The sequence below is a fragment of the Ciconia boyciana genome, chromosome 2 (genome assembly GCF_034638445.1).
Source record: "Ciconia boyciana chromosome 2, ASM3463844v1, whole genome shotgun sequence".
Taxonomy (NCBI): Eukaryota; Metazoa; Chordata; class Aves; order Ciconiiformes; family Ciconiidae; genus Ciconia; species Ciconia boyciana.
Genome location: NC_132935.1, coordinates 67,725,134 through 67,752,323, shown reverse-complemented (window position 1 = coordinate 67,752,323; position 27,190 = coordinate 67,725,134). Strand labels below are relative to the sequence as shown.

At 44.5% G+C, this 27,190-nt stretch overlaps 1 protein-coding gene and 1 long non-coding RNA gene across 8 annotated transcripts in view; one reads left to right on the top strand and one right to left on the bottom strand.

The window, feature by feature from the left end:
- AHRR (aryl hydrocarbon receptor repressor) overlaps nucleotides 1–9,861 on the bottom strand; it is a 93,411-nt gene extending 83,550 nt beyond the window's left edge. For 2 of the 7 annotated variants that reach the window (XM_072852905.1, XM_072852907.1), the window contains exons 1-3: nucleotides 9,519–9,658; nucleotides 6,919–6,996; nucleotides 5,750–5,886 (exon numbers count right to left, since the gene is read on the bottom strand). Coding sequence is in view for 1 of the 7 variants with exons in the window: in XM_072852911.1 (XP_072709012.1) it covers nucleotides 6,919–6,923 (5 nt within the window). In the remaining 6 variants the exon portion in view is untranslated. Of the gene's footprint in view, nucleotides 1–5,749; nucleotides 5,887–6,918; nucleotides 6,997–9,030; nucleotides 9,382–9,518 lie in introns of those variants that run through there. The other 5 variants (XM_072852906.1, XM_072852911.1, XM_072852910.1 and 2 more) reach the window with 5 other exon arrangements.
- Nucleotides 9,860–24,472, top strand: LOC140647831 (uncharacterized). The gene is made up of 3 exons (XR_012040971.1): nucleotides 9,860–10,533; nucleotides 21,011–21,136; nucleotides 23,960–24,472. It is a non-coding gene; the product is annotated as an uncharacterized lncRNA (long non-coding RNA).
- The last annotated feature ends 2,718 nt before the right edge of the window (nucleotides 24,473–27,190 follow it).

The window sequence follows — 27,190 nt, the reverse complement described above, 5'->3', positions numbered from 1 at the left end:
CAGGGTGGGTATGCGGCTACGCTCTTCAAGAATCTTTAGCACAACAGTAATTTCAATCACTATTCTTCTCTCACAAACAAGTTCATTTGGGGACTAAATTATCTCATCAGCCCTCCTTTCTTTATTTGTTTATATAAGAAAGCCTGAAATTAAGTTCAAGGAGACTTTTTTTGAGCTTTGAGGATGTAAATAACTAACTTCTTAAAAAAGCTTAGATGCAGGGTGGGGGGTTTAAGTGATGTTTTAAAAATTAAGCTGTTTTTAGAACTTCTAACATGTGCACTGTGTCACTTCAGGAAGGATACGGACCATAGCACATATAAAAACACACAAAAAAATCAGATCGGGCAAATGTCTGGTGCAATCCTTTATAGTTAGTGGAGTGGCATCTCTTTCTACCAGGCTTGACTTTGGTCCTCCATTGTCTGTGCCACAGACCGTCTGAGGAGAATACGGGGTTGCCACAGCCACTGGACTACCCTTTCCATAGTAAGGTGGGAGCAGTGATGAAAAGTTTTGCTACAGCTGGGGCATTTAAGGTATTGTCAGAACCGTATGGATTATTTGATGATTAACAAGACACTCAATCTCACATTGCAATCTTGCCCTCAGTAAGGATATTAGTGTAGCATGTTTCACCTTTAAACTCACAGGAACAAAATATCTTTGAAATCTCTGTCCCTCTGTTATGTTTGCTGGAACCTGACTAACAGGTCAAAAGAAGTAACTTCTGGAGACTCAAAAGCAGACGCTGTGAAAGCATAAGCATCATTTCCATAGCAAACTTGACTAAAACCAGTAAGATAGGTCAATGAAATATTTCTGCCATGAACGTGTAGTGTAGCAGGGCCTTAGTTCAGCCATCTTCAACCTATAGCTAGTTCAGGTTCTGGGAGCAGCTTCATGCTGGCAACACAGAGCTCAGTACAAGCTAACAACTCAAGTATACTTATCAAGTGTATATATAACTTTTCAGATAGGTTCTGCCCAGATTTAGCTCTGTGCTGTCATGATAAGGCTGCTAGAGCTAGTTGGTTCATCAAGTTTGTCTAGTTCACTAGCTTGTCTACACTACTCCGCAATTGTAAGTGAGGGATAAATGCTCTTAGATAAAAAGGATAACAGTATCACTTGGAATGGGTTGTGTCACTTTTTTTCACAAGACACATGTGGCCCTGCATTGGCTGCTTTTTGGGTTGTTTTACCTTCATGCCCCACTCCCCTGCTCCACCATAAGGTGGTGCATGTTCTAGCACCCATACACCACCGTGATGGGGTGAACTAGAGAGGTCACTTTGAGTTGCAGAACGAGCCACAGGTTGCAAATGCAACTATGAACTATGAAGCTATGCTGGTCCTCCAAACCCTCTTGTAAGTTCACCCGCATTCCTGGTGTTACTGTCTTAACCACCTGTGTTTTAATACCCTGCTTGTCTTTTCATCAGCCTTTGATTGTCTGGGGCTTGGGGTTCTCTCTGAAATACTAGAAGAATGATCTTTGATATGACGATTTATCATCCTGCATCCACCAGGCTGAACGAGAAGTGTGGTGCAATTTTGGAGCAAACGCTAACATCATGATGGGAAACCCTGAATTCTACAAAGGGAGGCTACAGATAGATTAGAGGACTGAACAGGTTAGACAGAAAGAGATAAACACTAGAAACCATTTTTAGGAGTTTTCTACTGTAAAGCCAAAATGGAACTAATTTAAGTGGAATTTTTATCAGGAAAGGATTGCTTATCAAAATCCGGGAGACCCTCCACAGTAGCCAGCAAGCTGGTGATCCCCTCCTGCAAGTGGGCTAAGATCCAGTTCCAAGTCTTTCGAAAAAGTCTGCCATGCTCCGTAACTGTACTCTCATTTCCCTGATTCCTCTCTTCTTTTCCACAAAAGGCTTCTTAAAAGGTTTTAGTTGCATTCCAGTGCAGAATAGGAGTCAAAATATGTGACAGCTCATATATTTTGTATATCTATTTTTTCATAGATATATATCGTATATATTTCATTATATATATATCACATATTTGTATATTTCTGTATCACTAGAGGCAGTGTGGAAAGAGAAAGAAGTGGCTGTCTCTGGCTCAGAGACGCAGCCTGTCCTCAGAGGAGCCTCTCTGACACCAGGAGAACACAGCACAGAGTTTTCCCCAAGAAAAGAAGAAAAGAGGGCTGGATCTAAGGCCAACAGAATGGGGACTGACATCTTTATTATTATAAAAGTTATTATGAAATGTGTGTGTGTAGGAGTAGGAGAGCAGGGAGAAAAATGACTTATAAACCTAGATGTAACATCAGCTTATTGGGAAGATGCAATCCCATTCTTCTCCTGGCTTTGCTCTTCTGTGTTCCTCCTCCTCAGTCATTCAGTGGAAGAAAAGGAGAAGCAGAGGATGAAATGCCAAGAGCCCTGTAACAGAGGTTCAGCGGAGCTTAGATATCTGAGGATCCACAGAAAAAAAGCCAAAAAAATTCAGGGAAAAAAGAAGTTGTTTTTCTCAAAGCTTGAGATGGAAAATGGGAATGCAGAGAAAAATTGAAATGAAACATGAAATATTTTCTCCTAGAACTGAGCAAGTTATGTTAGCTTGATGCTTACATTGACATTGTTATTATTGTTATCGCTGCAATTCAGTCTTTTAAAATGTTTTTGCTACCAGTGTAAGAAACACTGCAGGTCACAGTTTGAACAAAGCAGGTCACAGTTTAGAAACGCACACCGAGAGCCAGGGTGGCATGCGAGCTGTCAAGATTTTGCTCAGTTCTTGCAAGCCTTCAGTTTAATGAAGTACATGAAAACCAGACTGAAAACTCAAAAGTTCCTGTTCTTTCAGATACAGAATCTGAAGACAAAAGTAAAAATAAAACCTGATGTAGCTATTATTTTTGAGATTATAAAAGTAGCTAAACAAGTTATACTGGTTGAAAGGCTGGCTAGTTTTGTCTGCTACGCTGACAAGGCACTACTCCAGCACCTTGGTTTGGATATGTACTCAAATTTACTGCAGGTCCTTAACTGCGGATGTATAAGTATATGATTTCCTCTCCAGGAACATGAATTTCTCCTTTGTAAGCAGTAAAACATATCTAATCCCATTCTGTTTCTGAGATCTATAGGCATATCTACCTTTTTTTGTTCATTATTTGACAATTTTTGGCACTTTCTATTGTAAATACTTTTACTGTTTTAGAGATACATCTCCAGGAAAAAATATGATACATTTGCAAGTTGTCTGCAGTACAACTCTGTCTTCTAATACTATTTATATCTGTAACTACTCTAAAGTAATCAATATATACAAATTTATTCTCATTAATAAATCCAGCAGCAGTATTTTCTATGTGCTCATTAAATTTTTCATCATATATGTTTAGATTTTTTAAAAATAATTAAATTTTATTTTCATAAACAAGTAATGTCTGCAAGTATTTCACCTTATATAATTAAGGCAAGAAGTGGGGGGAAATTTGACCTCTTGCCTTCAAAACTCCCAGAATTTTTTTAGTCTCTAAGATAAAAAAGCAAACATTTTATGGATACATCCTACCACAATATAATTTGTCATAAAGCATTTGCTACTGTCCAAAACCACCTGACACTAATAAAGCAGCTAGTTTCACATTTACTGATTCCCATCCACTCCTGAAAAGCAATAAACAGGAATTTTTCATGGAGTGAAAATCTTAGGGAATCTCCCCAGTTGCAGGCTAGGGGAGAGCTCTTTCATCTGCTTTTACAGCATGCCTTCCCTCCCCAGTCCCTGAACACCCATCTATCCCAAGACAGAAAGATTTTGTTAATCATTACATCTTTGCAAATGGGGCTGAAAGGACCCTCAAGAGATCATACAGAACATCCTTCCCTGCTTCATACAGAAGCAGCTGTACCAAAACCATTCAGAGGTTTCAGATCGGAGAAATGGCTTGTGAGCATGAAAGCCTTGTCTGTTTTTTCTAGCTAAATCAATTGATGTAATAAAAAAGCGCCACATCTTTCCAGTCTTTTACATGCTTAGGCCATCATAGCTGTAACAACACAGCTGTTAAACCACTCCCAAAAGCTGCTTATACTGAAGAAGTATAGTTTCTATGAGTACCCCAGAGATTTTATTCCAGCATTTAACTATTACTAAAATCACAACATTTTTCCTAAGCATCTTAACCTAAATTTTCCTTACTGCAATGTAAGATCGTAATTTCTTGCCCTAGCTGACATGAACTTAAACAACAGTTTAAGTTCAACTAACTTGGCAGCTAACCCTATATTTCTAAAGATTTTTTACTTTTTTCCCTTTACTCTTCCCATCTCTAGACTAAACAATTACTTTAATCTTTTCTTGTAAGTGATGTTTTCTAAGAATTCCTGTTGCTCTCCCCTGGTCTCTTAATTTGGTCTGCATTTTTTCTCAAGTACCCTGCTCCCAAATGAGCGCAATACTCCAGCGAAGGACCTACCTGGGCTGAGTAGGACGAAAAGATTATTCATGTATCTTAGAAAAAACACTCCTCTTTTTACACTCCCATTTTTACACACTATTTTCACAACAGTGCAATGCTACCGACTCATGTTTAGTTTGTGATCCACCAAATTTTCACATCATTTTCTCCTTAGCTCGCGTTGCCTAGCCAGCCATTCCCCATGCTATGTTTGAGTATATGATTTATTGCTGACTGAAGATAAACCTTTGCACCAAACCTTACAGACTCGCATCCTGCTTGGTTTTCTGGAGATTGTGACTGTCAAAAATCACTCTGAATTTGATTCTCGTCTTCCAGGGTGCCTGAAACCGTTTCAGCTGGGTGACATCTGCAGGCTGAATGCCCACATGCTCTGACCCATCATTTGAGCCATTAATGAAATAGGGAACAGCTATGACAGACCCCTGTGGAGTCCCAACCTCAATTATAGTCTTCTCAATATACCCCTCCAAAATCTCTAGTACCTGTATTCTTCGCCCACAGAACAACCTCAGCAAATTTTGCTTCTCTAGAAATGGCCCAAAACAAGAAGAAAACATGGTGTTTCTGGAAGGATTCCTCACTTGAGGACAAGGAGAGGAAGAGTCAATCTGAAAACTGCACTAGGAGTTCTCAGACATCAGAAAAACACATTTTGGAGAAGCAAATCCCTGTGAAAGACAATGAGGCCAAGAAGAGCCCGCTTTCCAGACAATGCTGCCGTGACTGCGAGTTGCAGCAAAAGGAAAAGTTCGAGAAGTTACTCAGCATCATGACTCCCAGGGATCAGTATACTACCAAATGTAGCAAACAGCTCGTGGGAAAGCAAGACAATGACCCCAAGACTGCCACATATTCAACTTCACTCTGTCTCAGCTCCAGTGTTACAGACGAGGGAGAAATCCACTAATGGTGGATTTTTACAGTCCTAATGAGTGACAAAATTTGATTTTATGTTAGCACATGTTTTCAGAAAGCTAAACCTACTGAAACAACCACCATTTAACATCAATACAAATAAAGTTTAAGAGTAAGGAATAAATATTTAATATACTTAATGCACGCTTGGATTTTGCTGTGGAATACAGAGCAATAGCTCTGGTGCACCAGGCACCACTGCAGTCACAGGGCAGGTCAAATACATGATTGCAAACGACATGGTTTACAGTCCCAGCTTAATAGACTGCATCATGCAAATTCTTTATTCGTTGTGTGCAGATGCAGCCTTGATTCAAAATTGTAGATGGTATTGTCCAGCCCAAAGCGATCGCCTCATCTGACAAGTACCTGGGTTCAGACTAAACGCTTTGCTCATCTACACTCATTAAAGGTGTTCCACTGACATAGGCTGCTAAGCACAACCATCTTGCACAATTTTACACCACCATCCTGCGCTGGCCCTGCTGCGGCATACCAGAAGGCACCTATCAGAGGGAAAGGATAAGATACAGAGTAAGGTTTCAAGAACAAAGGTAAAAGAGATACACTGGATTTCTTGCAATTGTAGCTGCATACCTGAGGATTGCACTTGAGTGAACAGATCCTACCTTGTCTACGCTGAAATGGTTGTATCGCACACTGGCACTAGGGACCTCAGGGGTTCATAAGTATTCGGGGTGCATTTAGTTGACATTATGTTGGCATCATTTTGTCCACCCCGCCTGTGCAATCCCGTAAGTCCATCCATTCGAGCGCTGCAGTTAGCCACATCATGTTTGTTATGTCGACAACAGCACAACGCAGCCTCAAGTGCTATAGAAACCTCAAAGACCATGACTCTGAAGGTAAGTTGAACTAAATCCAAAATGACTGTCAACAGCTCTGTGGGAGCTCTGGACTGACAGAGCAATGCTTTAGCATTTCCGTCTCGGGATGTTCAGCTGGTCCCTAACTCTGAGTCAAATTCCTTGCAAAGCACCTTGAAACTTTCATTCTTCATGCAGACCCAGGAGTCTGCATTAGGGTCATCATTCTCTTAAAAAAAGCATCCGCTTGGTACACATAAGGCTGCAGAGTTGCCCTTGTGTCCACCTTCTTTGCTTTGAGCTCAAAATACTTGTAGAAATCCTGGTCTGCATTTCCTAGTAGCAATTTGTATAGAGGGCCAACAAAGAAACTGCTTCTCCCAGAGCAGCAGCTCTTGCTACTGCTAGCCAAGTACGGCCGGATTTATTTACATATATATGTTAGCATATACCTCTGACGTATAACTGACCCTCTTGTACCAGCTAGTAACTGACAGGAAATGAATTTCTGGGGCGAAGACAATTTTTTTTTTCGCATCTCGTTGCAGCGGTGCCCCATTCTGAGCATCTTTGCACTGCTGCAAAGTCCTCCTGTCCTCCTTGCCACGGCCATGTGGGGACGGTGACCACCACCAGCGAGCTGTCACAAACACAGCAGTTAGGCAGTAATTGTGCGGGAACATTCGCGTTGACAAACGTCCCATTGCTTACCTCATGGCCGAACCACTGACGTCTTCACTCTGCCTGTACCAGGGAAGCGGGCAGGCGCTGCCTGCTGGCCAGGTAACCCTGTTCAAGTGGGAGCAGCCAGAGTTGAGCAAAATTGCACTTGTGCCGTTCAGGCAGATTGTGTTAGCAGTTGATGAATTGTGGTTATCTGAGCTATAGCTTATTCCTCATGGGTAAGCCAACTCAAATTGAAAACATCACCACTTCTTCAGCAACGAGTTTGTGTGTGTGGACATGAGTCAAATTAGAAGCAATGTCTGAGTTAGGACTCCAGTTATTCCATAGTGAAGACAAGCCCACGTTATACAAATCACCCCCTTCCCGGGACTCAACTTTATTGGTTATTCAAACATTACTGTAAGAAAAAAAAAACCTGGCTGACACTTCCTACCCAAACTTGGCAATTCCTTAAATTTTCCTCCAAAATCTGCTTTGTCCTAGCTGTCTCTGGGCACAAAGAGACACTCCCACATCCTTTACATTCCAGTTGGGGCTAATTGAACTCACATGTCAACATGAGTCAGCAGTAATTACCAGGAATATTAAGGAAAGATTTGGCACCAGACCTTGGTTATTCAACAGCAGAGCCCCCACGTTTACTGGGGTCTCGGCTGAAATTGAACCCCTTAAAAACACGACAGCAAAAGCTGTACCAAGTTCTCAGTCTAGTTCAACTACGTATAGGCAGTTCCTGATACCCACAGTGTCTTTACTATATTTTTAGAGATACCTACAGAAAGGCAAATCTAATGGAAAAATCATTTCTGACTACTAAATCCTCCACAGTGGAGTTTAAATCTGTTTATACGCTGAAATCGATGAATCAATATTAGACTGGCTGGCTGGTTTTCGTAAGCATCCGCACTGCAAACAGGGCCTAGCAATGCATTTCCTCCTTATGATTCCTGGGCAGATATCCGAATAGATGGGAAGTTGAGGTAATAACGTACCTCCCCCTCCCACGGCTCATTTGTAATGAAAATCCTGCAACCACAAGAACCTGGATTTTCCACATGCGAGTGTTCGTTTCCCCGCTGAAACAGTCCCCCTCAGTACACCTTCACCCTACGGGCTGTGGAGCCTTGGGCTTCCAGAGCTGAAGACTGGAGGTGTTTACACACTAGCCCAACGCAGCCCAGTCCTCTCCTCGAGACCAGAGAACACCCAAATACACTTCTGCAGTCACCTACTGAAAAAAATAGGTTGTCACAAACATATATATTGATGCAGACATGTGGTGGATGCAGCAGTGAAAAGCGAGGACTGTCTCAGCCTGTGCTCAGGTAGGGAGTGCCGGCAGGAGCAACGGCGTTAAAGTTACTATCCAAACCGTAACTGGTAACTCCTTCTGGTTCTTAATATCGACGGTATTAGGTACGTTGTTTTCCAAGGAAATAAATCCTTGCTCTTGGTTGCAAATTAACCGAGTGTCTTGCCAGTGAATTTGATCTTGTCGGTCATTAAGTCTCTCGCTTAAATGCAATGATTTAGTCTTTGCCCTGGATAATAACACTCTCTACGCTTCATAAAGGAGAACTGTTTTATTTTATCTACTGCAAACATATGTGCATCAACATTCTTCTCAACAGACTACTTCTGAGCCCAACCAGATCAGTCAGTTTTATGTAAATCCAGTCCCGGTTGTCTTTTTGAAACCTCCAACTACCAAACAACGTCAAGCATATTCTTGGGTTTTTCTGGTGGTTTTTGTTTCCTTTTTTTTTTTGGTCTTAATAGTCTATCTCCTAGAAACTCGCTAAATGACGCACAAACATTGTTTGTGCCCGTCTTCAGAAAAAAAAAAGTTTTTTACGTGTTGTAACTTGGTTTTGTGCTATTTGCATTATTCTTTAATAAAGACATAAAACTAGAGCTTCACCCGAAGACGTACAAAATTCTTGTTTACTAAACAAAGTAACGCAAAGTCAGAAAAAGCACCGGTGCCCGTACACACGCTTCCCCCTTCCCTCACTGCTTTCTCCCCCTTTGGTATGTCAAAGTGAAACACAACAAGAAGTTTTAGCTCTGAAGTTACAAACCGCTGAAAATGAAGATTTTCAGGGGCAGTACTGAGTGACCCCAAAGCATACCCACCCTCTCCAATGCCAAGCGAGTGCAATTCGGGCTGGAAAGAGGCAACGCGAAACTTTCTTTCACTTGCTTTCCCCCCGAAGGTCTCTCGAGGTATCAGCGGAGCGGACGGCTGAAGCCAGCTGTGCCCACCGTGCCAGGGCAGAGCCCTCCGCCCCCCCGGTTTCAGCCCTCGGGACAGCGGGGCAGCACCCCGGGCATCCCCCGCCCGGGAGCCAGCGGCCACCCGGCACCTCCCGGGGCTTTCGCCCGGGAGCTGCGGACCGTCACCGGCGCTCGGCTGGAAGAAGCGGGGCGCGGGGCGCGTCCCGCGCGGCTGCGGTCCCACCGCCGCCGAAACGGCCGGGGGGAGCACCGACACCCCGGGGGCGGGGGGGGGGCGGTGGTCTGGGGGGCGAGGCGGCCGGAGCCGACGGTCCCCCGGTCCCCCCGCGAAGCCCGGGCTGAAGCCTCGCCCGCCCACCGCCAGCTCTCGGGATGCAACGACTTACCCCACGGTCCCCGCCACGACCCGGGGGTGCAAAGTTTCTCCGGGCGAGGAGCAGCCCCCGGCCGCGGCGCAGAGCGGGCGGCCGAGGCGCGGCGGCGGTGCCGGGGCGGAGGTGCGGGAGCGGGCGGCGGGAGCGGGACGGAGGGCGCCGGGGGTGGGGAGGATGCTCGGCCGCCGCTTCCCTCGTGATTCAGGTGGCGGGCTGGCGGCCGAGTGACAGGGCGAGCCGCCGGCTCCCCGCTCGCACGCGATCCCCGGCCCGCCGCCGCCGCCACCCCCCCGCCGCCGGCAGAGGGCGCTCGCTGCGGCGGCACCGGCGGTCGGGGGCGGGCGGCGGCCGCCGCGGCGGGGACGGGGCCAGCGGGCGCCGGCGGACGGGGCCGCGGCGTGAACCGCGCGTCCCCGCCGGTGCTGCCCGCCGCTCCGCCGCGGGGGTGGGGGGGCGGAGCCGGGCACACGCACACCCACACCCACACCCACGCACCCCACCCGGTGCCGTGCACCTGCCCGCGCCGCCGCCGAGCCCGGCTCTCCCGAAAAGTTGCAAGGGAGAAGTACCGTGCCGGACCTCCCCGCCTCCGGGACGTCTGGAGCAGCATCACCCCCCCGGCATCGGTGCCTCCGGAGGGGGCTTCCCCCTGCCCCCACCTGCCCCTCTGCCCGCCCCCGTCTCCGCCCGGTGCGGGTTTCTTTGCGCTTGTCGCCTGGCGCGGTAGAAGTACATCTCCCTCTGCCTCCCGGTACCTTCGGTTCGGCGCCGTATTTACCACCTTCACCAGGAAGCTGAGTAATAGCTGGGATTTCTTTTTAACTGGCAGGGGTTTTTTTCCCCAGAACGTTTTGCCGACGGATTTCTGGTTTGTCCTGGAAGTGCCAGCGCATCCCAGTCAAGCAGCGAGGCCTTTTGCAAGCGGCGTTAGATGCACGTGTTTGACAAGTACCTAAAGCGGCTCTTGCATGGGAGGCTTCAGGACAGGACAGACAAAACCAGAGCAGGCTGATGCGGAAAGTCCAAGGTAACAAAGTGAAAAACAGTCCTCTCCCTGGTGGGATGCCAGTCCTTAGTGAGGAGATCCGAACGCTGAACCCCCAGCAGACTTCTGGGACTGGCTGCTGTGGGGAGGAACTGCCTGCTGCTCCTCAGCCCTGGCCTGCCAAGGTGTCCCCTCGGATGCAGATGCTGTGGCAGGTATCACCTTCAGAGAGCAGAGCCCGGCACCGCCTGCCTTCGCCCCAGATGCAGTGCTGCAGCTTCTCAGGCCCCAGGTGGCTTAGCTCTATATCCATGGGCAATCCTTCCGGGAAAGCCCAATTATCAAGATACAGGTGGCAGGAATAATGTATGGGAAAGCAAAGAACTCCGCTTTTGTTAATCACAGAATAGTTTGGGTTGCAAGGGACCTTTAAAGGTCATCCAGTCCAAGCCCCCTGCAATGAGCAGGGACGTCTTCAACTAGATCGGGTTGCTCAGAGCCCTGTCCAACCTGACCTTGAATGCTTCCAGGGATGGAACATCTACCACCTCCCTGGGCAACCTGTGCCAGTGTTTCACCACCCTCATCATAAAAAATTTCTTCCTTGTATCTAGTCTGAATGATCTAATACATGTTTTGTCCATATGAAGCTTTACTTTCAGGTTGCTTTTGGTACAAATTGAATGAAAATGCAGTGCCTGGGCATAAATTTACTGGGGAAGGAGTGGAGAGGAACAGGAGTGTTAGAGAGTACCTGAGCCTTCCCTTCTCCCCTCTCGCCCTGGTCAGCAGTGAGGAGGGTGGCACCAGCTCCATGGTAGGTCTCTGTGGTTGCAATTGTGTGGCTTCCCAGCTTCCCCAGCAGTTCAGAGCTGTACCTCTCTGCAGTGCCCCACCACCTGACCTCACAATCACTGTTAAGTCTTTGGCTTGACCGCTCTGTCTTGCTTTTAGCAGGGAGACCTCACTTTGACAAAGGTACCCGCATAATAAGCTTCCATCCCTCATTTGCCCATGTTCTTCAAGATGAGGGGAAGCCCAGCGCTCCTGTCCTGCCCGTGAAGATTGAAGAGCCCAGCTCGCAGGAACACTATTGTTCCAGCAAAATAGAACCAGTCGGTGTTGTTGATTGCTCTGTTACATCTTCCCAGACAGAGCCTTGGCTATAAAAATAGATGCAATAATCCACATGGACAGTTGCAATTGTAAACGGCATTCAAAAAGCAAAAACAGAATTCATAGTTTGACACAGACATATCCCCAATCCGTCAGGATGTGACACATTGGCAGCATGTCTGTGCCAAACTATGAATGCCATTATTTACTTTTCTTCTGAATGCTATTTACGATTGTAACCTTCACAGTAAATTAGTGTATCTATTTTATATCGGACGTTTTCTGAGAGGCTTTGGTATTGTCTGCACTTATTATATTCACAGAATTGATGTAAGTTAGACCAATTCGGGCCATGATAAATCTTCGGGGACTACAGACTGTGCTTATGTCAGGAGGATTTGCCAGCATAACCCTACCAGCAAAATCCTATCTGGCAGAGGCGAGGCCTATGTTTGGAAAGAGAAATCAAAGGCCATCAACACTGAATAGCTCTCCACTAGATGGAACAATGGTGCTTCTGCTGCCAGGCCATTGACAGGGAGTGATTTACCCAGAAGAGAATTGGGGGGGGGGAGAGGTGGAGCCCAGAAAGTGCTGGATAATGGTGAGACAGTCATGGGACAACTATTGTTCATTGCTTCTCCTGGTGAACGAAATGCCACGGAGGAGAGCGAGGAGCTAGGAGGTGTCTTGGTGTGTGAAGACACGTCTGAGCTCATTGACCAGGCATGAACCAGCTCTTATTTAGAAGCGGTGTCACCACGTGGTGTTCAGGCCACTCTACCAAATCTCTTACCGAGTTCGTTTGACTGGGAACGGGGCCGAGCTAGCATATGTCCAGCTTGGAATTTGGATCCTTTTGCACCTGTCTGCATCGATACGTCCGAAGACGATGGTTCAGATGTTTTATGGGAGCTTATTTCATGTACAGCTGAACGACCCAGCCTGCCGACAGAATATTTGTGCTGTGTTCTCTTCACTCCCTGGTTTTTAAATTTTGTTAAAAGTAATTACATTTGCCAGGCAAGAATTGTTTTTCATAATCTCATGCTGCTGACTGTTTATACTTATACCAGCTATGTGTAGATCTTTTTTATACAAGTTAGGCTTACTGAACAACTGCCAGATAGTTCTGCTTTCCTTCTTGAATTTTAATTGCTTACTTGCCCAGCATCTATTTTTAAAATGGAACTGTAAATGGAACAGCAAGTTCCATCACTCACCGTAGAGGCAGGGGGTCAGCGCCCTCCTTACTCCTCCTCTGCTCCCTCCTGCAGGGGAATGTGGAGGAATCGGGACCTGAGCTGTCAAAGCATTTAACCACGGGCATAAGCATTTAAGTTCAAGCATGCATCTAGATGCTTTGCAGGACTGGAGGTAAAGCTCAGTATTTCACAGGGCTGAGACCAAGGCTATCACGACATACTGATTTTATATTAGAAGTGTGATCATCTATAGTGATTGTCTATCCTATGCACAAACACGCACCTATACGTAGAGGCACAGAAATGGCTGTAGTTGCAGTGCACAGAGAGTAGGAGGCTACAGACCCCTGCAGTCTCAACTGCGTTATGTGACCAGGAAAGCAGGTTCTGGATAGTGCTACTATGTGGCTTATAGTCCCTTCATCCACTTAGTAAATCTGTGCCTGCAGGGGATTTCAAACCGGAAACTTTGAAATATCAGTCTGCTTTCTCCTCAAACTCCCTCTACTTGGTGGAAAATGCAAGTGTGTTCATTCAAAGGTTCAAATACTGAACCTAGACTCTCATGCACACCTTCGTTTTCAAGACCACATGCCATCAATTTCTCACATAACCTCATTTCACTTCTGGAAAGGAATTACAGACTTTAGTCTTCATCTGTCTTCTTATGGTCGTCATTACTTTAAGCCCCTAAACACTCAGAACATCCATTTTATCTCTAGTAATATTGCTTTTCAGATGTAACTGGCTTCTCAACTGTATCCTTTTGCTCATTTTTTAATATTTCCTATTATTTTTAGACTACCGGGAAGGGAGGTGATCTTGTGCAGGAAACTAGCGGGGAGCTGGAAGCTAATATAATTTTCTTCTTGATGTTTTAAATGACACACACTATTTGAAAAAAGAGACAGACATTCTTAATATTCTCATAAACACAAGCATTTCCTCATGAAGCAACACTGGTGTCTTCTTATTCTTTCCATACTGCTTTTATAAACTCTTAAAGTACAAAGTGATTGAAATATAGTAGGTCTCCAGATTGCCAGAGCTAGCAATTTCAAATTACCTTCCTTTCTTTGAATAGAATTTTTCAGAACTATCATATCCTATTTAAGGGAAAAAAAAGAAAAAAAGACGTGTAAGATGTTTGGATAACATTCTTGTTAAACTGCAAGCCGTTCTCTCTCCGTATTTAGTCCCTGATTCAACCAACTGCCCATAATAAATGCAGAAGAAGTCAAATCACAGCTCAAAAAAGCATCGTGATGACCAGTTGGTATTTTTTTTTTAATTTTTCAAGATGTGTTTAACTGATACTGGATAGCTCTCTACACTTGCATACTTCTAAGGGTTGTCTCTATTAATCTCATCAACTGTGTTACACGGCAACAAAAATTCCATCATCTGAGCTACTTTTGCTTCCATTTTCCTCTTCTTACTCCTCAGAGGGCTGTAGGTTAGTAAAGGCAGTTGTGCTGATGTTTCAGTGAAGGCTTCTGAATGCTGCAGAGCAGGAAAGAGGAACTTCAGTTGGTGTGCTGCTGCTGCTGCTGCCTGCATGCAGGGGCTGCGGCTTGCTTCCTTGCTCAGCGAGAAGCCAGTCTGGGAGCCGTGGGGGACAGAAGGCTGAAACCACTGCTCACTGCTGCCTGGAGTAGTGGTAGATGTGTGACCACAGATATAACAGCACCCTGGAAGTGGCAGTGACCTCCGTATTGAAACTCGGTCACTTTTGTCGTCACTTCCCCACCATGGGGAAGGTTGGCTTCGGCCAGGGGTGGGACCTGGTGTCTAGCCCAGAAACTGTAGGTGGGTGCCGGGGTAACAGAACCACCTTTACACGCCACTGGAGAAAGGGAGATGAAAAAGAAAAAGAAAGTATTTTAAAATAAATGCAGAGAGCTCAAAAGAAGAATGAGTGCTTATAACAAGATACTGCTTGCATCCTTCTGTGGCACTTTTTGCATGCTTCTGTGTGCTCCAATTCTGTTTCTAGCAATTCCTCTGACCTTTCTTACCTAGATGTCCATATGAACCTCTGAATTGCAGCAAAATGCAAGATAAATGTTTAGCTCACCCATTAGAAACTGGAGAAAGAAGAAAGGATGTTTAGAAATCTAAATTCTAACTGTATTTTCCGAAAGGGAGTAAGCAGAAAGAAAATTGTAAGGAAATATTTATAACAGCACATTATGAGATACCAAAATATGATTTGTCATATATTCATTTACTGTGAGAAGGCATACAGACAGCTAAACGGACTTTATTTCCTTAAGTATTAAAAGAGGGTGCTAAAGCAACAGGGAAACAGCAGAGCAGAGCCCTTACAGGTCATTATTGGCTATAAAAATCAATAACTATCTATCTGCATCGTGTCAGGGAATTTTTAAGTCAGTTCATTCCATATGGTCCATCTTCCCTCAGACAAGTCAGTTGCTAAAAACAAGCAATAAATTATCCCCATTCTTTTATTTTAATACTGTAAAGAATATTTGTTTTTATAACCAAATTGATTTAAGACTTAGCATGGCCACAAAACATTCTAAACAGATGTCTAACTTGAAAGACACTAGTATACTTTCTTACCCTGTAGTTATGGAAATTTGGGGTGCATGCAACCTGAAACCTAGATTTTGAAGCCCAAAGCAAAATGCATTTAGATAACATATGTGTTATTATAAAGATGTATTTGTAATAACTGACTTCAATGAATAGAAAACATGCTTGCTACACAGCTCTATAACTGAATTAAAAGCTGTGCAAACAGAAAAGTTGTTACAATACTTAGGATTTATGTGCAGAGGAAATATCACTGTATTAATATGTGGATTTCTGTTTACAGCTATAGATAGCTCAGAGAAGGGAAGGTTTTTATTGACACATATATGAAGAATCTGATATGTAGCACAGCCCGTGAGCTTTTATAATTGTTTGTGTGTAGCACTTTCTCTGGGAAGTATCAGAAATGTTTCATCCTGAGGGACACAGCAACAGGGAAGTACCCAATGCTTCTTTCTTTGACCTTGGGCTCAGAGTTATGACAGTATGGCAATGATATTCTCTTTCAGAAAATTGCCTGCTACCTTCCTCTGACTGGTGCATTGACTGGTAAAGCGGGAACTGCACATTCATCAGACCGTTCTGGAGCTTTCCCAGTAGAGGACTAGGACTGCTAAAGAGGCTAAGCTCAAATCAAAGGGGGAAAAACCAACCACAGTGAAAAGGGGCATTGTCCTGATCTTCTTCTGAGTCCTGTATAAGATAGAGGGTATTTCTTCTATCAGGTAAAAGCTCACAGATCTGATATGAAGCTGTGCCAGTCCATCTCACCCCTGCACACAACTTGCTTGGACAGTGCAGGCATCAGGAGCATGGGTGGCCAGCTAGCACCGACCCCACAGTGCCCCATCACTGACTTTCTTCCTCTGCTCACCCTGCTCCCTCTCTACAGCCCCCGATTAGAGACCACCTAGAAAGGACAAACGAAGCTGTTTCCTAAAGGAGCCTCTGGCATATGAAGCAGCATAATATGGGAACGGGTGCCAGGCTGTGATGTGGATGAGCAAAAAGGCAGTGCCGGGCAGGGACACCCTTAGCTCAGCTCCAGTCCCGCTGTGGAGAGCTCCTTGAGATACTTGGAGTGGCCTGAAGCTGCCTCTTCCCAAAGAGCAGCAGCCCATAAGATGAGGACAGGGCACAGTGGACTTCTGCTGTGGAGGACAGAGATGTAGAGCAATTGTTTTTTCATGCTCTGGATGGCCTTATGAATTTTAAACTGGCAGAATAGCACTTGCCAATTGTGCATACTTGTGTGTGCGCATGGTGAGGAATGGGAGGGTAGATCTGGGCACATTTTTGTATTTTCATTGAATTTAAAATGTTGACTACCATAAACTGCAATTTGATGTCCGGTTTGAGTGCCTGGACCTACCAGGTTCCTTGTGGAGTGGCTGGGGGACAGATGGGTTGCATATGGCTAGTGGTACAAAGAAGGAAAGTTCTCCACGACTCAACAGCTTCTTGCCTGTCCCACCATAGAGTTTAAATTATTCATCCTGGTGAGGGGAGGCAGTACTGTCTCTTGTGTTCCCTCAGGAAATAGTTTGGCTGTAGGTATTTAATGGACATAACTTTGTACATGACTAAGTACAAAGTATAGGTGTTACCAAGTGTGCAAACAAGTGTGCAAATACTATATATATAAACATATATATAAAAAATATATATTATATATATTACTGGGCTAATAGTAAAAGTTCAAATTAAGGAAAAGGGAGAAATTGAGATAACATCTTGACCACAATGAAGTCAAAGTTACTGGAGTAGACTGCCTTTCTCAGGGTTGTTGCAAGAAGACAGCAACCCAACTTTTAGATCTAAAGGCACTTTGCTCCCTCAGGAAGGGAAGAATTGAGACAGGTGAGTCTTGCCAGCACAATACCTGGTAGTGGTTTAATCACGTGCTGATAGAAATAAGGTTTGGGAACCCTGTAGCTTAGAAGATAGGAAGCAGGCAGAAATTTTGACAGAACCTGTCCTCATGGAGTTTGGTTGTTCACCTTTGCAAGGTGCCATGTCACCTCTGTATCAACTGGCATTTGTAACAGCCACATCCCATTCAAGCACTTCCAGTCCCTCTTCTGCTAGGTCATCTGGCAAGTTTAATATTTTCACCTCCCTCTGCTGTCATCCTTGGCCTTTCATTCTCTGTCTCCTCCTTTGCCTCTTCCTTGCCCTAGAGACACCTTTGAGAAATCCTGCAGTTTGTCCCAGAGGCCCCCCTTTCCCACAGACAAGCCAGAAGTTTGGTCTCCCTTTAACTCAGCAGGTCAGTATGTTTCAGGAACAGGCACAAAGCTGTGTTTGTCAGTACAAGGCTCCATGGAGAAGACGCAGCCAAAGCGTTGCTTCATTGTGCCTTTGCCATCTTCTTCGCTGTGATTTATGGAGGACTTGAGATAGTGCTTGATAACTTTACTATCAAAAAATGCTCTGCCAAGATACATACTGAAAATTCACAATCTTTTTCTGAAGTGATTTCTTCTGTGATCAAAATCCAATATGTACATTGTAGGAGACAAATCCTCAGCTATGCAGTGCTCTCCTCTCAAATGTTTCTGTGATAGGGTTCATGGTGGGTCGGGATGGCCTATGAAAGCCAAGTACGCAGCACCACGAGAGAAGTGCTGGCCAGGTTAGGAAGCTAACGCAGGGGAGATGCAGTGCTACAGGAATCGAGTTGATTGATTCCAGGGAGTGTAAGGGGGGATAAGGTGGGGGTTTCCTTTAGATATTAAATACTTCTAGATTTTGTGGATAACTATAAAACACATTTAATACATTCAATTAAGGAATTACCTTATTTCCTTGGTAGACACATTAGATATTCGAGCAAAATTTTGGCAATCCTTTTGTAAAGACAGGATAAGTAGTATTAGCAGGTCTCATTGTTGAATATCTTGAAATTGTTATATCAAAACCAATGAAGCTTTAGAGTTTTGGTGTGACAGGTCAGCTGAACTGGATGGCACTAGACCTTTACACTTGTTTCTCCAGCTCTGGCCAATCTGGCCTTGTCCCTTGCTTTCCCCATATACTCCCCCCTTGAGTTGGGGTGGATTGCTATCCCTTCTCTAAGCTCACAAGAGGCAGATTTTTTACCCCAAAAAAATGAAGACGAGGCAAAAACCAAACTGAGATGACATATGTAGCAGGCTGGGCAAGGGCTTGCATTCAGTCTTTTTCACCAGTGTGCTAATCCTGATATTCCAGTAAAAAACAGAGTCCCCGAGGGGAAAGAATAAACATTTAGTCTTTCCCTTAGGGAATCCTAAGGGAATTTTTCTGCCTCTTTGGAGCTTTGAAATCAGCATATCAACCTCAGGCACAGAGTGGTTTTTACCATCTTCTCTGAAGCGTTGCTGACAGGGAAAGCGTTCTCAGGGGAAGGAGGCTGGCTGGTGGTGGAGCGAGAGGATGGGGTGCCATCTCCATTTCTGCAAAGTCTTGTCAGGCTTCAGCTATCTGCTGCACTCTTTCAGGAGGAGTCATCAATCTTGTTTCCTTGGCACTTGTCGTCTGTCATCAACCTCTCTACTGTTGGCCGTGCTAAATGTGTGGGTCTGAATGAGTGTACCATGCCAACAATCCTGTCCAATTTCAGAGCTGGGAGACATGACAGGAGCCTTGCCAAGAGTGGTGTTTGCCTCAAGTGCTGTTGTTGGCCACTTTCAAATCCTTGATCTTTATTCCATGCTGTAATGTCACATCTGCAGCCCTACACAAGCATTACAGTGGCAATACCACAGAGTATAAGCTTCTGCCTTGATACAGGACTGTCTGCATCGTCACTACCCCAGGGGCAGGCATCAGTTGGAGCATGATGACCAGGACTAGATGAAAAACGTCAGATGTATTTGCCAGGGTGTGCCTGTTGAGTCCTAGAGTGTGCAAGTGCAGCAAGACAAAAACTTGGCTGTACCAGAACATTAAGGTGGATCAGTAGCATCTGCTCACTTTGACCCCAGAGGCAGTAGCATCCTTCACATTTATCTCCCCTGTCTCATTCCTCCCATGAAGCACAGCGGCAACAGGCACTGCCATGCCCTGAAGCAAGAGGCATCTGCAGAACAGCAGCCCTTTACAAACTCGCTAGCCAGAACTTGAGGACCCTACTGCAATTGCCCCTATGGATGGGGCAGATTTGCGTATCCCTCTGAGGCAAGAGATCACCTTGGGCAGCAGTTGGACTCCAGTCCTGGATACTTAGACAGGGGCATAATCAGAAAAGAGGTTGTAGCTGGCTCTCTCTGTCTTTTATAGGAGTTGGAGAACTACATCAGGACTATTGCCAGAGTCACTGCGGCGTGAGAAGCTCATCTACCATTCACTAAGACTCTGCTAGTTAAAGTTTTCTTGCACTGTCTTTCCTCAGGAGTTCTCTTTAGATCTCCTCTATGCGTCACATTTTGCAACTGGAGAGTCTTTGCTTGCTTTTGAGTGCCCAGATGTGCAGATAAATTTTCCTGGTTTGAGGGTGAGGAGATCAAGGCATCTTTCTTAAGCATTTTGGTATGTATGCCTGGAAATTGAATCCAGTCCCTTTTACAGTTAATCATTGCCTGGCAAAAAGGTTCATATAAAAAGTTGGTTGGTGATGCAGAACTTAACATTGTGGTCACAGATTTATATCAATGGTGAGAAGCATGCAATAACGCTATTTTTGCAAACTATATTGATAGTTTTGAACTTTCAGAACTTTTGCTTATGTTGTTCTTTGCCTGCACTTTCAAGAGGCACATCCTGTAGGTTTAAGAACAGAAAGCCACATGCAGGCTCTGGTTTTGTTTTAGGCTCTTAGTGCAAGAAGCTAGTATTAGGAGAAGATCACACTAAGTGCTTACAATATTGTCACAGTGACTTGTGCTTTTGCCGTATTCTAAGCAATTGAACCACGATTCTGACTGGGTAAAATGATATGGTGCATCCCATCTCCCTCTTCCTCTCCCACTCCAGCATGATCTGCTAATGTTATTCACATTCTTGTAACTTTTGAGGACAGATATAGTTAGTGAGGGATAGCGAACAATGTAGTTTTTAATCTTTTTCTAGTCTTTGTCTTATAAGGCTATTCTGTGCAACTCAGGGGAAATATGCTTCTAGAAAATTCAATATAAGTCATTTGAGCAATCTCATTTGAGATTCCTATTTTTTGACCAACACTTTTAGAATGACAAACAGATTTTCACAGTTCACCAATAAAGTATGGTACCAGAGTGATCTTTCATCTCTGACAGCTCAGAAGTGCTGATATATATCAACACAGAGGGAATATATATATATATATATATTGGAGAGAACTCCAATCTGCTAAGCAACTTCTTACCGGCTATTGAAAGGAGAAAGTGGCACCCCTTGTACCCATCTACCAGTTGTTCCCCAACAGGTACTCCAGCTAGGAAAGGGAAATACTGCTCATCTCCTTTTCCTCCAGTATTAGTTGACCAGGGAAAGGAAACCAGCCATGCTCTCCTCTCTTTGCATTGCTTTTTCTGGGAAACTGTGATCTGTGGTGGGGAGAGGGATGTAGCAGGCACATAACTATCGAAGCCTCAAAGAGGGAAGTAGGAATACTCTACAGTTCTGAAAAGAGCAATTCATGATTGTGTCATTTCATGTGTCATGCTTGTTTTGTTCAGCTGTGAATGTCAGTGAAGAGACGGCTTCATTTCACACTTGAACCTCCCCTGCTGCAGATGGAAGTGTGCAACCGCCTTCTAAACTCCTGGTCCGTAACATGCATCACTTACTTCTGCCTGCAGATGGTATGTACTGTTCTTACAATTCACCGTCTTTCTTCTTTCTTGGGTAGCCAAGGAAGAGAAGGATTAAAACAGTGAAAGCTTGGAGAAGAGTAAGGGAGAATGGGTGGAAAGTAAGTGATCAAAGCTGTTTAGAAGACCAGTGATCAGAGCTGTTTTCTTTAAGGCCATTCTTTATCACTATATCTGCTGTGGATGGGCCAAATCACTCTATAGATGTGAGTTGCAGGGTCTAACAAGATTGTCCTCTCTAGGTCAAAACCCTGCACTGAGACATTACCAGTAGTATGTAGACCACAGACAGACAACAGACGGATGTTGAACTGAAGAATAAAGAGTTCCCAGTGAGATTCCAGAAATTCCTTTGGTATCCTGTTCAAGTGCTTCAATATCCTATTAAAAACTTTCCCATTATTATTTTCTGCAAAGCAAGTCCATTTATTCTTGTCCTTTTCCCAGCAGAGGTTAGTAGTAAGTAATCACCATTCCATTCTAATATGTATGATTTAATAAGTTCTTTCTAGAAAAGAGAGGAAAACAGAAAAAAGCCTGTCTCCTGTCTTTTGCCAGACATCATTATTTCTAAAACTCTGATCACTCTTGTTGCCCTACTTGGATTCACTTTTGGGGGTCTTTTTTACTTGAAGTATTGTGTTTAAAACTAGACACTGCTTCAGTTCACTAGTAGCCTCTTATCCGAAACCAGCACTCTCATGTGGCAAGATGGGCTGGATGATGTTTGTCCAGCATGGCTCAGTTCTTCAGTGGAAAGCAGATAAAACAGGAGCAACAAAGCAGTTTAATTATGTTTCCTTGGAAGTAACATGGGCTGGGGAACATGAGAATTCTAAAAATCTAATCAATACAGAAATTAATTGCTCAGATCTATCTTTAATAAAGGGGTGTGGATACTTTGCAGCCTTTCAAAACATCCAGTTCTGCTACACTCAAATCTTTGGAGAGAAGGCAAAGTACATGTTTGTCCCAAACCAGAGCTCAACTCTGTATGTCATTTCTCTCCCTTCAAAGGTTATAGGATTTTTTCAGAATGACCTAACCATGAATTTTTCCATAAAAACTCTGCAGAGTAAGATATAGCACCCTCTTTTAAATTAGACAGCCGCAATCTGCTCGTTGCTCTGTGTTAATTCCTGTTCATTCATTATGTTAGGGGCTAGTACACCAAGGAGTGACAAGATTAATTAAAACAGCCTGGCAAAGCTGTCTAGGGTAGTGGAGCTGCAGTAGAATATCCTGAGCCATATTTCAATGAAGAGCTCTGCAGATTGTGTCAGTGGCAGTCATCATAGTCAGGAAATTTTCTTGCCTTAGCAATGCCAGCCTTGTGCAATAGCACTCCCCATAGCTTTAAGGATGACGAGTCTCAGCAGGAAGAAAAAATGAAGCAATGGTGATTTCTGGTGGTGTTCTGCAGCAGTCTGGAAGCTTTCCACCTTCAAGACTTCATTTCCCAGTATGGAGAAGGACTGTGGCTGGAACTGGCACTTCTTGCTGCTGCCACTGGTAGTCTTACCTTCACTAATGATGTTTGGGAGTGGGGAAGGAGGAGAGGGACACATTCACTGTGCATTGCAAAAGATGGGCCTGTAAGACTTCCACCGTTTCCTCATCCCCTGTTTTTAAAATGTAGCTACACCATGAGATCTGGGCAGATTGCAGACACACGTTAACCAGCTTTGGAAACCTGCAGACTTCTGCCAGCATCTCTAAGTGTGTCTTGCTCCTCAGCTAACCTCTATGTTCTTCAGTTTTGCTGTTTTTCCTCTACAGCACCTGCAGTCTTTCTTAACCTCTTCACAAATGCTTGTGTCATGTAGGAACTGAAGTCTTGCGTAGAAAAGAGCTCTTTCCCCTTCCAGTAGCCAACTTCTTTCTTGTGATCCTCTCTGGAGTAAGGACAGATGGCTCTGATCTTTGCCTAGGAAAAGGAGTGGACTGTTCCTCTGCCAGTCCCAGCGTAGGCCTCCTCCCACTGCAGTGAGACAAAAAAATGAGGAATCATGTCAAGCAGTCCCTCTCGCATGCCAACTGGAACACTGTCGTTTCTGAGTCACCGCTGGGGCTTTGAGTACTCTCTTCACATGCCTCTTATCCACTAGTCCTACCCTGACAGACAGTGTAGGAAGAATGTAAGTGGTCTCATTCCAGAAGTCATCCCCCGCTGTCCTCACAGCCAAAGGAGAGGGTTTGAGGCACGACTGTGTTGCTGTTCATCTACTGAGCCTCCTTAGTCCAAGGCTTCAGGCTTGTCTCACTGGGGCAGAAAGTTTTCCTGCTATGCAGGAAGAACAAGGCATCTGCCACAAGCCGCTTGCCAGCAGAACTTTTATGCACCAAAGATTCCTTTGTTTACAGGGTTTTGGGACAGCCCAAACGTAACTCGTCTTTTCAGATTGTTAAAATATTCACTAATACTTAGCAGCAGCAATGAAATTCCCAAGCATGTTTCTTCAGAAAAAGTACAAGTGATAGCAAAAGCATTTTTCTGCTCTTTTTGTTCTTTCCAATACTTTATTTTACTAGCCATTGGAGGGAGTTTATTTTGTCAAAATGATTATACCCCTAAATTGGCAAAACTTTTATCTGCTTTAAGAAGGTGAAAGAGTGCAGAAATGAAACCCCAAACAATGTGGACATCTCTGTCTATAAATGCAACTTGACAAGTTGAATAACTACACCTGGCACATGATTTATTGATTACACCTTGTGATACGATGTGCTAATTTCTTAATATGCTGACTTAGAGTGGCTTACAAGTTTCACTGTTGTGTTCATTTTCTGAATCAGTTCTTTATTCTTTTCCAGTATAGCATTTGAGTGAAGGACAAATATTTTCAAAGCACAAATGGATCATCATTGATTTCACACTGTTCATAGATTTTGATCGTCTCTAATGCCCATTCATACATGCTCTGTGGACTTAGTGCTGAAGTTAGCGTCTCCAGCTTTTCAATTCAGTGTTTCTTTGACTATATTTAGATGATACACAGTATCTTATATTGAAAGGGAATGAAGACATATATGAAAAAGGGGGAATCTTATCAATGTATATAAATACCTGAAAGGAGGGTGCAAAGAAGAGCCAGGCTCTTTTCAGTGGTGCCCAGCGACAGGACCAGGGGCAATGGGCATAAACTGAAACACAGGAGGTTCCCTCTGAACACCAGGAAAGACTTTTTTACTGTGAGGGTGACTGAGCACTGGCACAGGTTGCCCAGAGAGGTTGTGGAGCATCCACCCCTGCAGATATTTGGAATACATCTGGACACGGTCCTGGGCAACCAGCTCTAGGTGACCCTGCTTGAGCAGGGGGGTTGGCCCAGCTGACCTCCAGAGGCCATCTTCCCACCTCAGCCCTTCTGTGATCTGTTGTGATCTATGATTCTGTGAAAAAGAGACAATAAAATTTATTTAAAAATTAGAATACTCACTCTGTCTGTGTAAGTCAAATGTTTCTGTCACTACAATAAATTATTTGCAGAATCATAGTTTAAAAGTGTCTTTTTATTTCAGTTAAGTATAGCTTGCTATCCCCTTGTTTTGCTAATGAACAATTAGGTACTAATTAACTTCCTGTCAAAAGACAGAATTTCTACCCATGCTGTCTGGATTGTCCTCAGTTACCCAGAACTATACTGCATGAGAAAGGACAAACCAATTCTCTGATGAGTCAGCCTGCTTATTTTTCTGTCCAAGTTCAAAGTCAATGAAGCCTGGCTTTCTTAGTACTCCAAAGGAATGGAGATGGAGAGACAGAGATATGTAGAGTATTCCTGTGACAAGTGCGTCAGCCTTTCCCTTAGTACATTTCTCCTGTGGTTTTTGTGGTATCCAGTATGATACACACCATTCTCATTGCTGAGTGCATTCATTTCATTTGATGCCTGATGTCTCTCTCTTGATTATTAGTTGCACTGTTGACACACTCCATAAACCTAAAAGCAAGGAATTTATTGTGAAAATCTAAGTATTACCAACAGCACAACAGTAATTCTGTGTACAGTGGTCAAAGAGTCAAATATCCCCAGCAGTTTTCTTTGCAATAGCTTTGCTGATGTATCAAAAAGGGTGGAAAAGAGAGTGGAGCCCAACGGTATTCCAGAGATTAGTCCTTCACAATCCTTCCTCCAGGAATTGCCCCAAGTCCGCAGTGCAAAGGAAGAGCCCTTTAGCTACGGCTGTAGACTGGATACCTATGTGCATCTGACAAACCTCTCAGGTGCAGAAATTGTTCTCAGGCCTCTGGGACAGACATCTTCTGCAAAAATGGTATCAAGGAAGAAAGTCTGGAGACAGTCATTTCAGAACTGTACATTGGGGATGCCAGCGGAGCAGTGAAGCTACAGTGATATCTGGTGGAAGGGAGGAGAACTGGGGCAATCCTGTGAGGTATATTGTTTAGGTAGGGTTTGAACATCCTGACCCCAGTTTTCTTGATGGAATGGGAAGTGCCCTTATGCTTCCTGCGTAGACAGTTGGTACATTCTTTGGGTGAGGGTACCGATGCATGGCAAGAGAAGGAAGGCAGTGTAGAGCTGGTTTGGCCCTGCATCTAGTGGTCGTGGCTGTAACATTTCTAGGACGGAGATGATCTGTCATTAGCATTGGTGCTTTAATAAAGCATGGAGCTCAGACTCACAGATCCTGCAGGACCTTTGACTGTTTGCATCGTCTATGTTTCCCACAGCTGTGGGTCTCAGGATGGCTTGTCAACTTGGGCACGATGTCAGACTCAAACCACTTCTGGGTGCTTATGAGGGCCTGCACATTGACAAGTAAGCTTCCTGGATAGCGAGGGACCTGGGAGCAGGAGGGAGATACCTAAGGAGTTCTCCTGGTGTCAGCACGGGTCCAGTGGGACCAGCACTGATCCAGAGCAAATGGGCTCCAGCTGAACGGACCTGACTCTGCCACTGGGCATCTGCACACCACGCACTCACCGCTGTGTTTCAGTGGTAGAGCGTTTTCCGAAGCTACTAAATGTTGTGAGACAAAAGCTGACAGTCTCTCTCCCCATCTCTTATCTTCCTTATCTCCTCTACTGATTGCTGTGTTGCCCATAGTTCCCTTATCCTGCTATCACAGTAACCCTGAAGCAGTTCACATCCCCGAGGTGCTGCATGCTGTCTGCCTGGTTGAGCAGTGAGCTAATAAGCCTTCCTGGATTTCAGAGCAGTGGGTATCAGCATCAGATGCTCAGAAAGCATTGGGACTTCGCCAGAGGTAACGAGCCCAGATAGACTCAAGCTTATAGGCGTTCATCAGATTACTTAACATAGCCCAGAAACAGCTTGGCTATTCTGCTGACAAAGGTAGTGCAAAACTGGTGGAAAGCAGTAACTTTACTGGCTAGCAGGAGTGCTCCAGACTTACCCAGACAGGCAGTGGTCTTCAGTTACTTGTTTACATTCTGTTTCTTCAGTAATACAATAAATTTAAAGTAACTCTTCTGGAACTTGAGATAGGGATCTGTCGCATTTTTCAGTCTTGGCACAAATACTCTTTATTAAAAACAAAAACTGGGGGAGGAGGGGGAGTTGAAACCAGAAAACTTATCATACATGGTTCTTCTGTTGGAGTGAAGGAAACTGATAATATCTGTAGATTTGACTTCATTGTAGTTTGCGCAAGTGCCCGGATAGCAGTAGTCCACTGGTTCCTCTTTTCTGCCCATTGCAGTCTTCTGATTTTCCCCAAAGTGACGAGAAGCAGAGAACAGTTTATTATTCATTTAGTTTACTATACAATACATGGCTTACTATTTACTCTTTGAACAGTCTCAGTGATGTTCAGAAAATTCCTTGGCATTTCTGTATATTACAAATACATTGGCAAATACAAAAAATATTTCTGTGTTTAACTTATGTCCTCTGCAGGTTCGGCCGTGCCATTTCTAACGAGATCCCAGTGGCCAGAGAGCGCAGAAGGGGCTCACTCGCGGCAGCCACCTGCAAGGGGAAGGCAAGCTCCTCTCAGATCTTCTCTCTCCAGCAGAAAGGCCGTGTGAGCAGCTGAGTGGAGTGGGGTGCGTCTCAG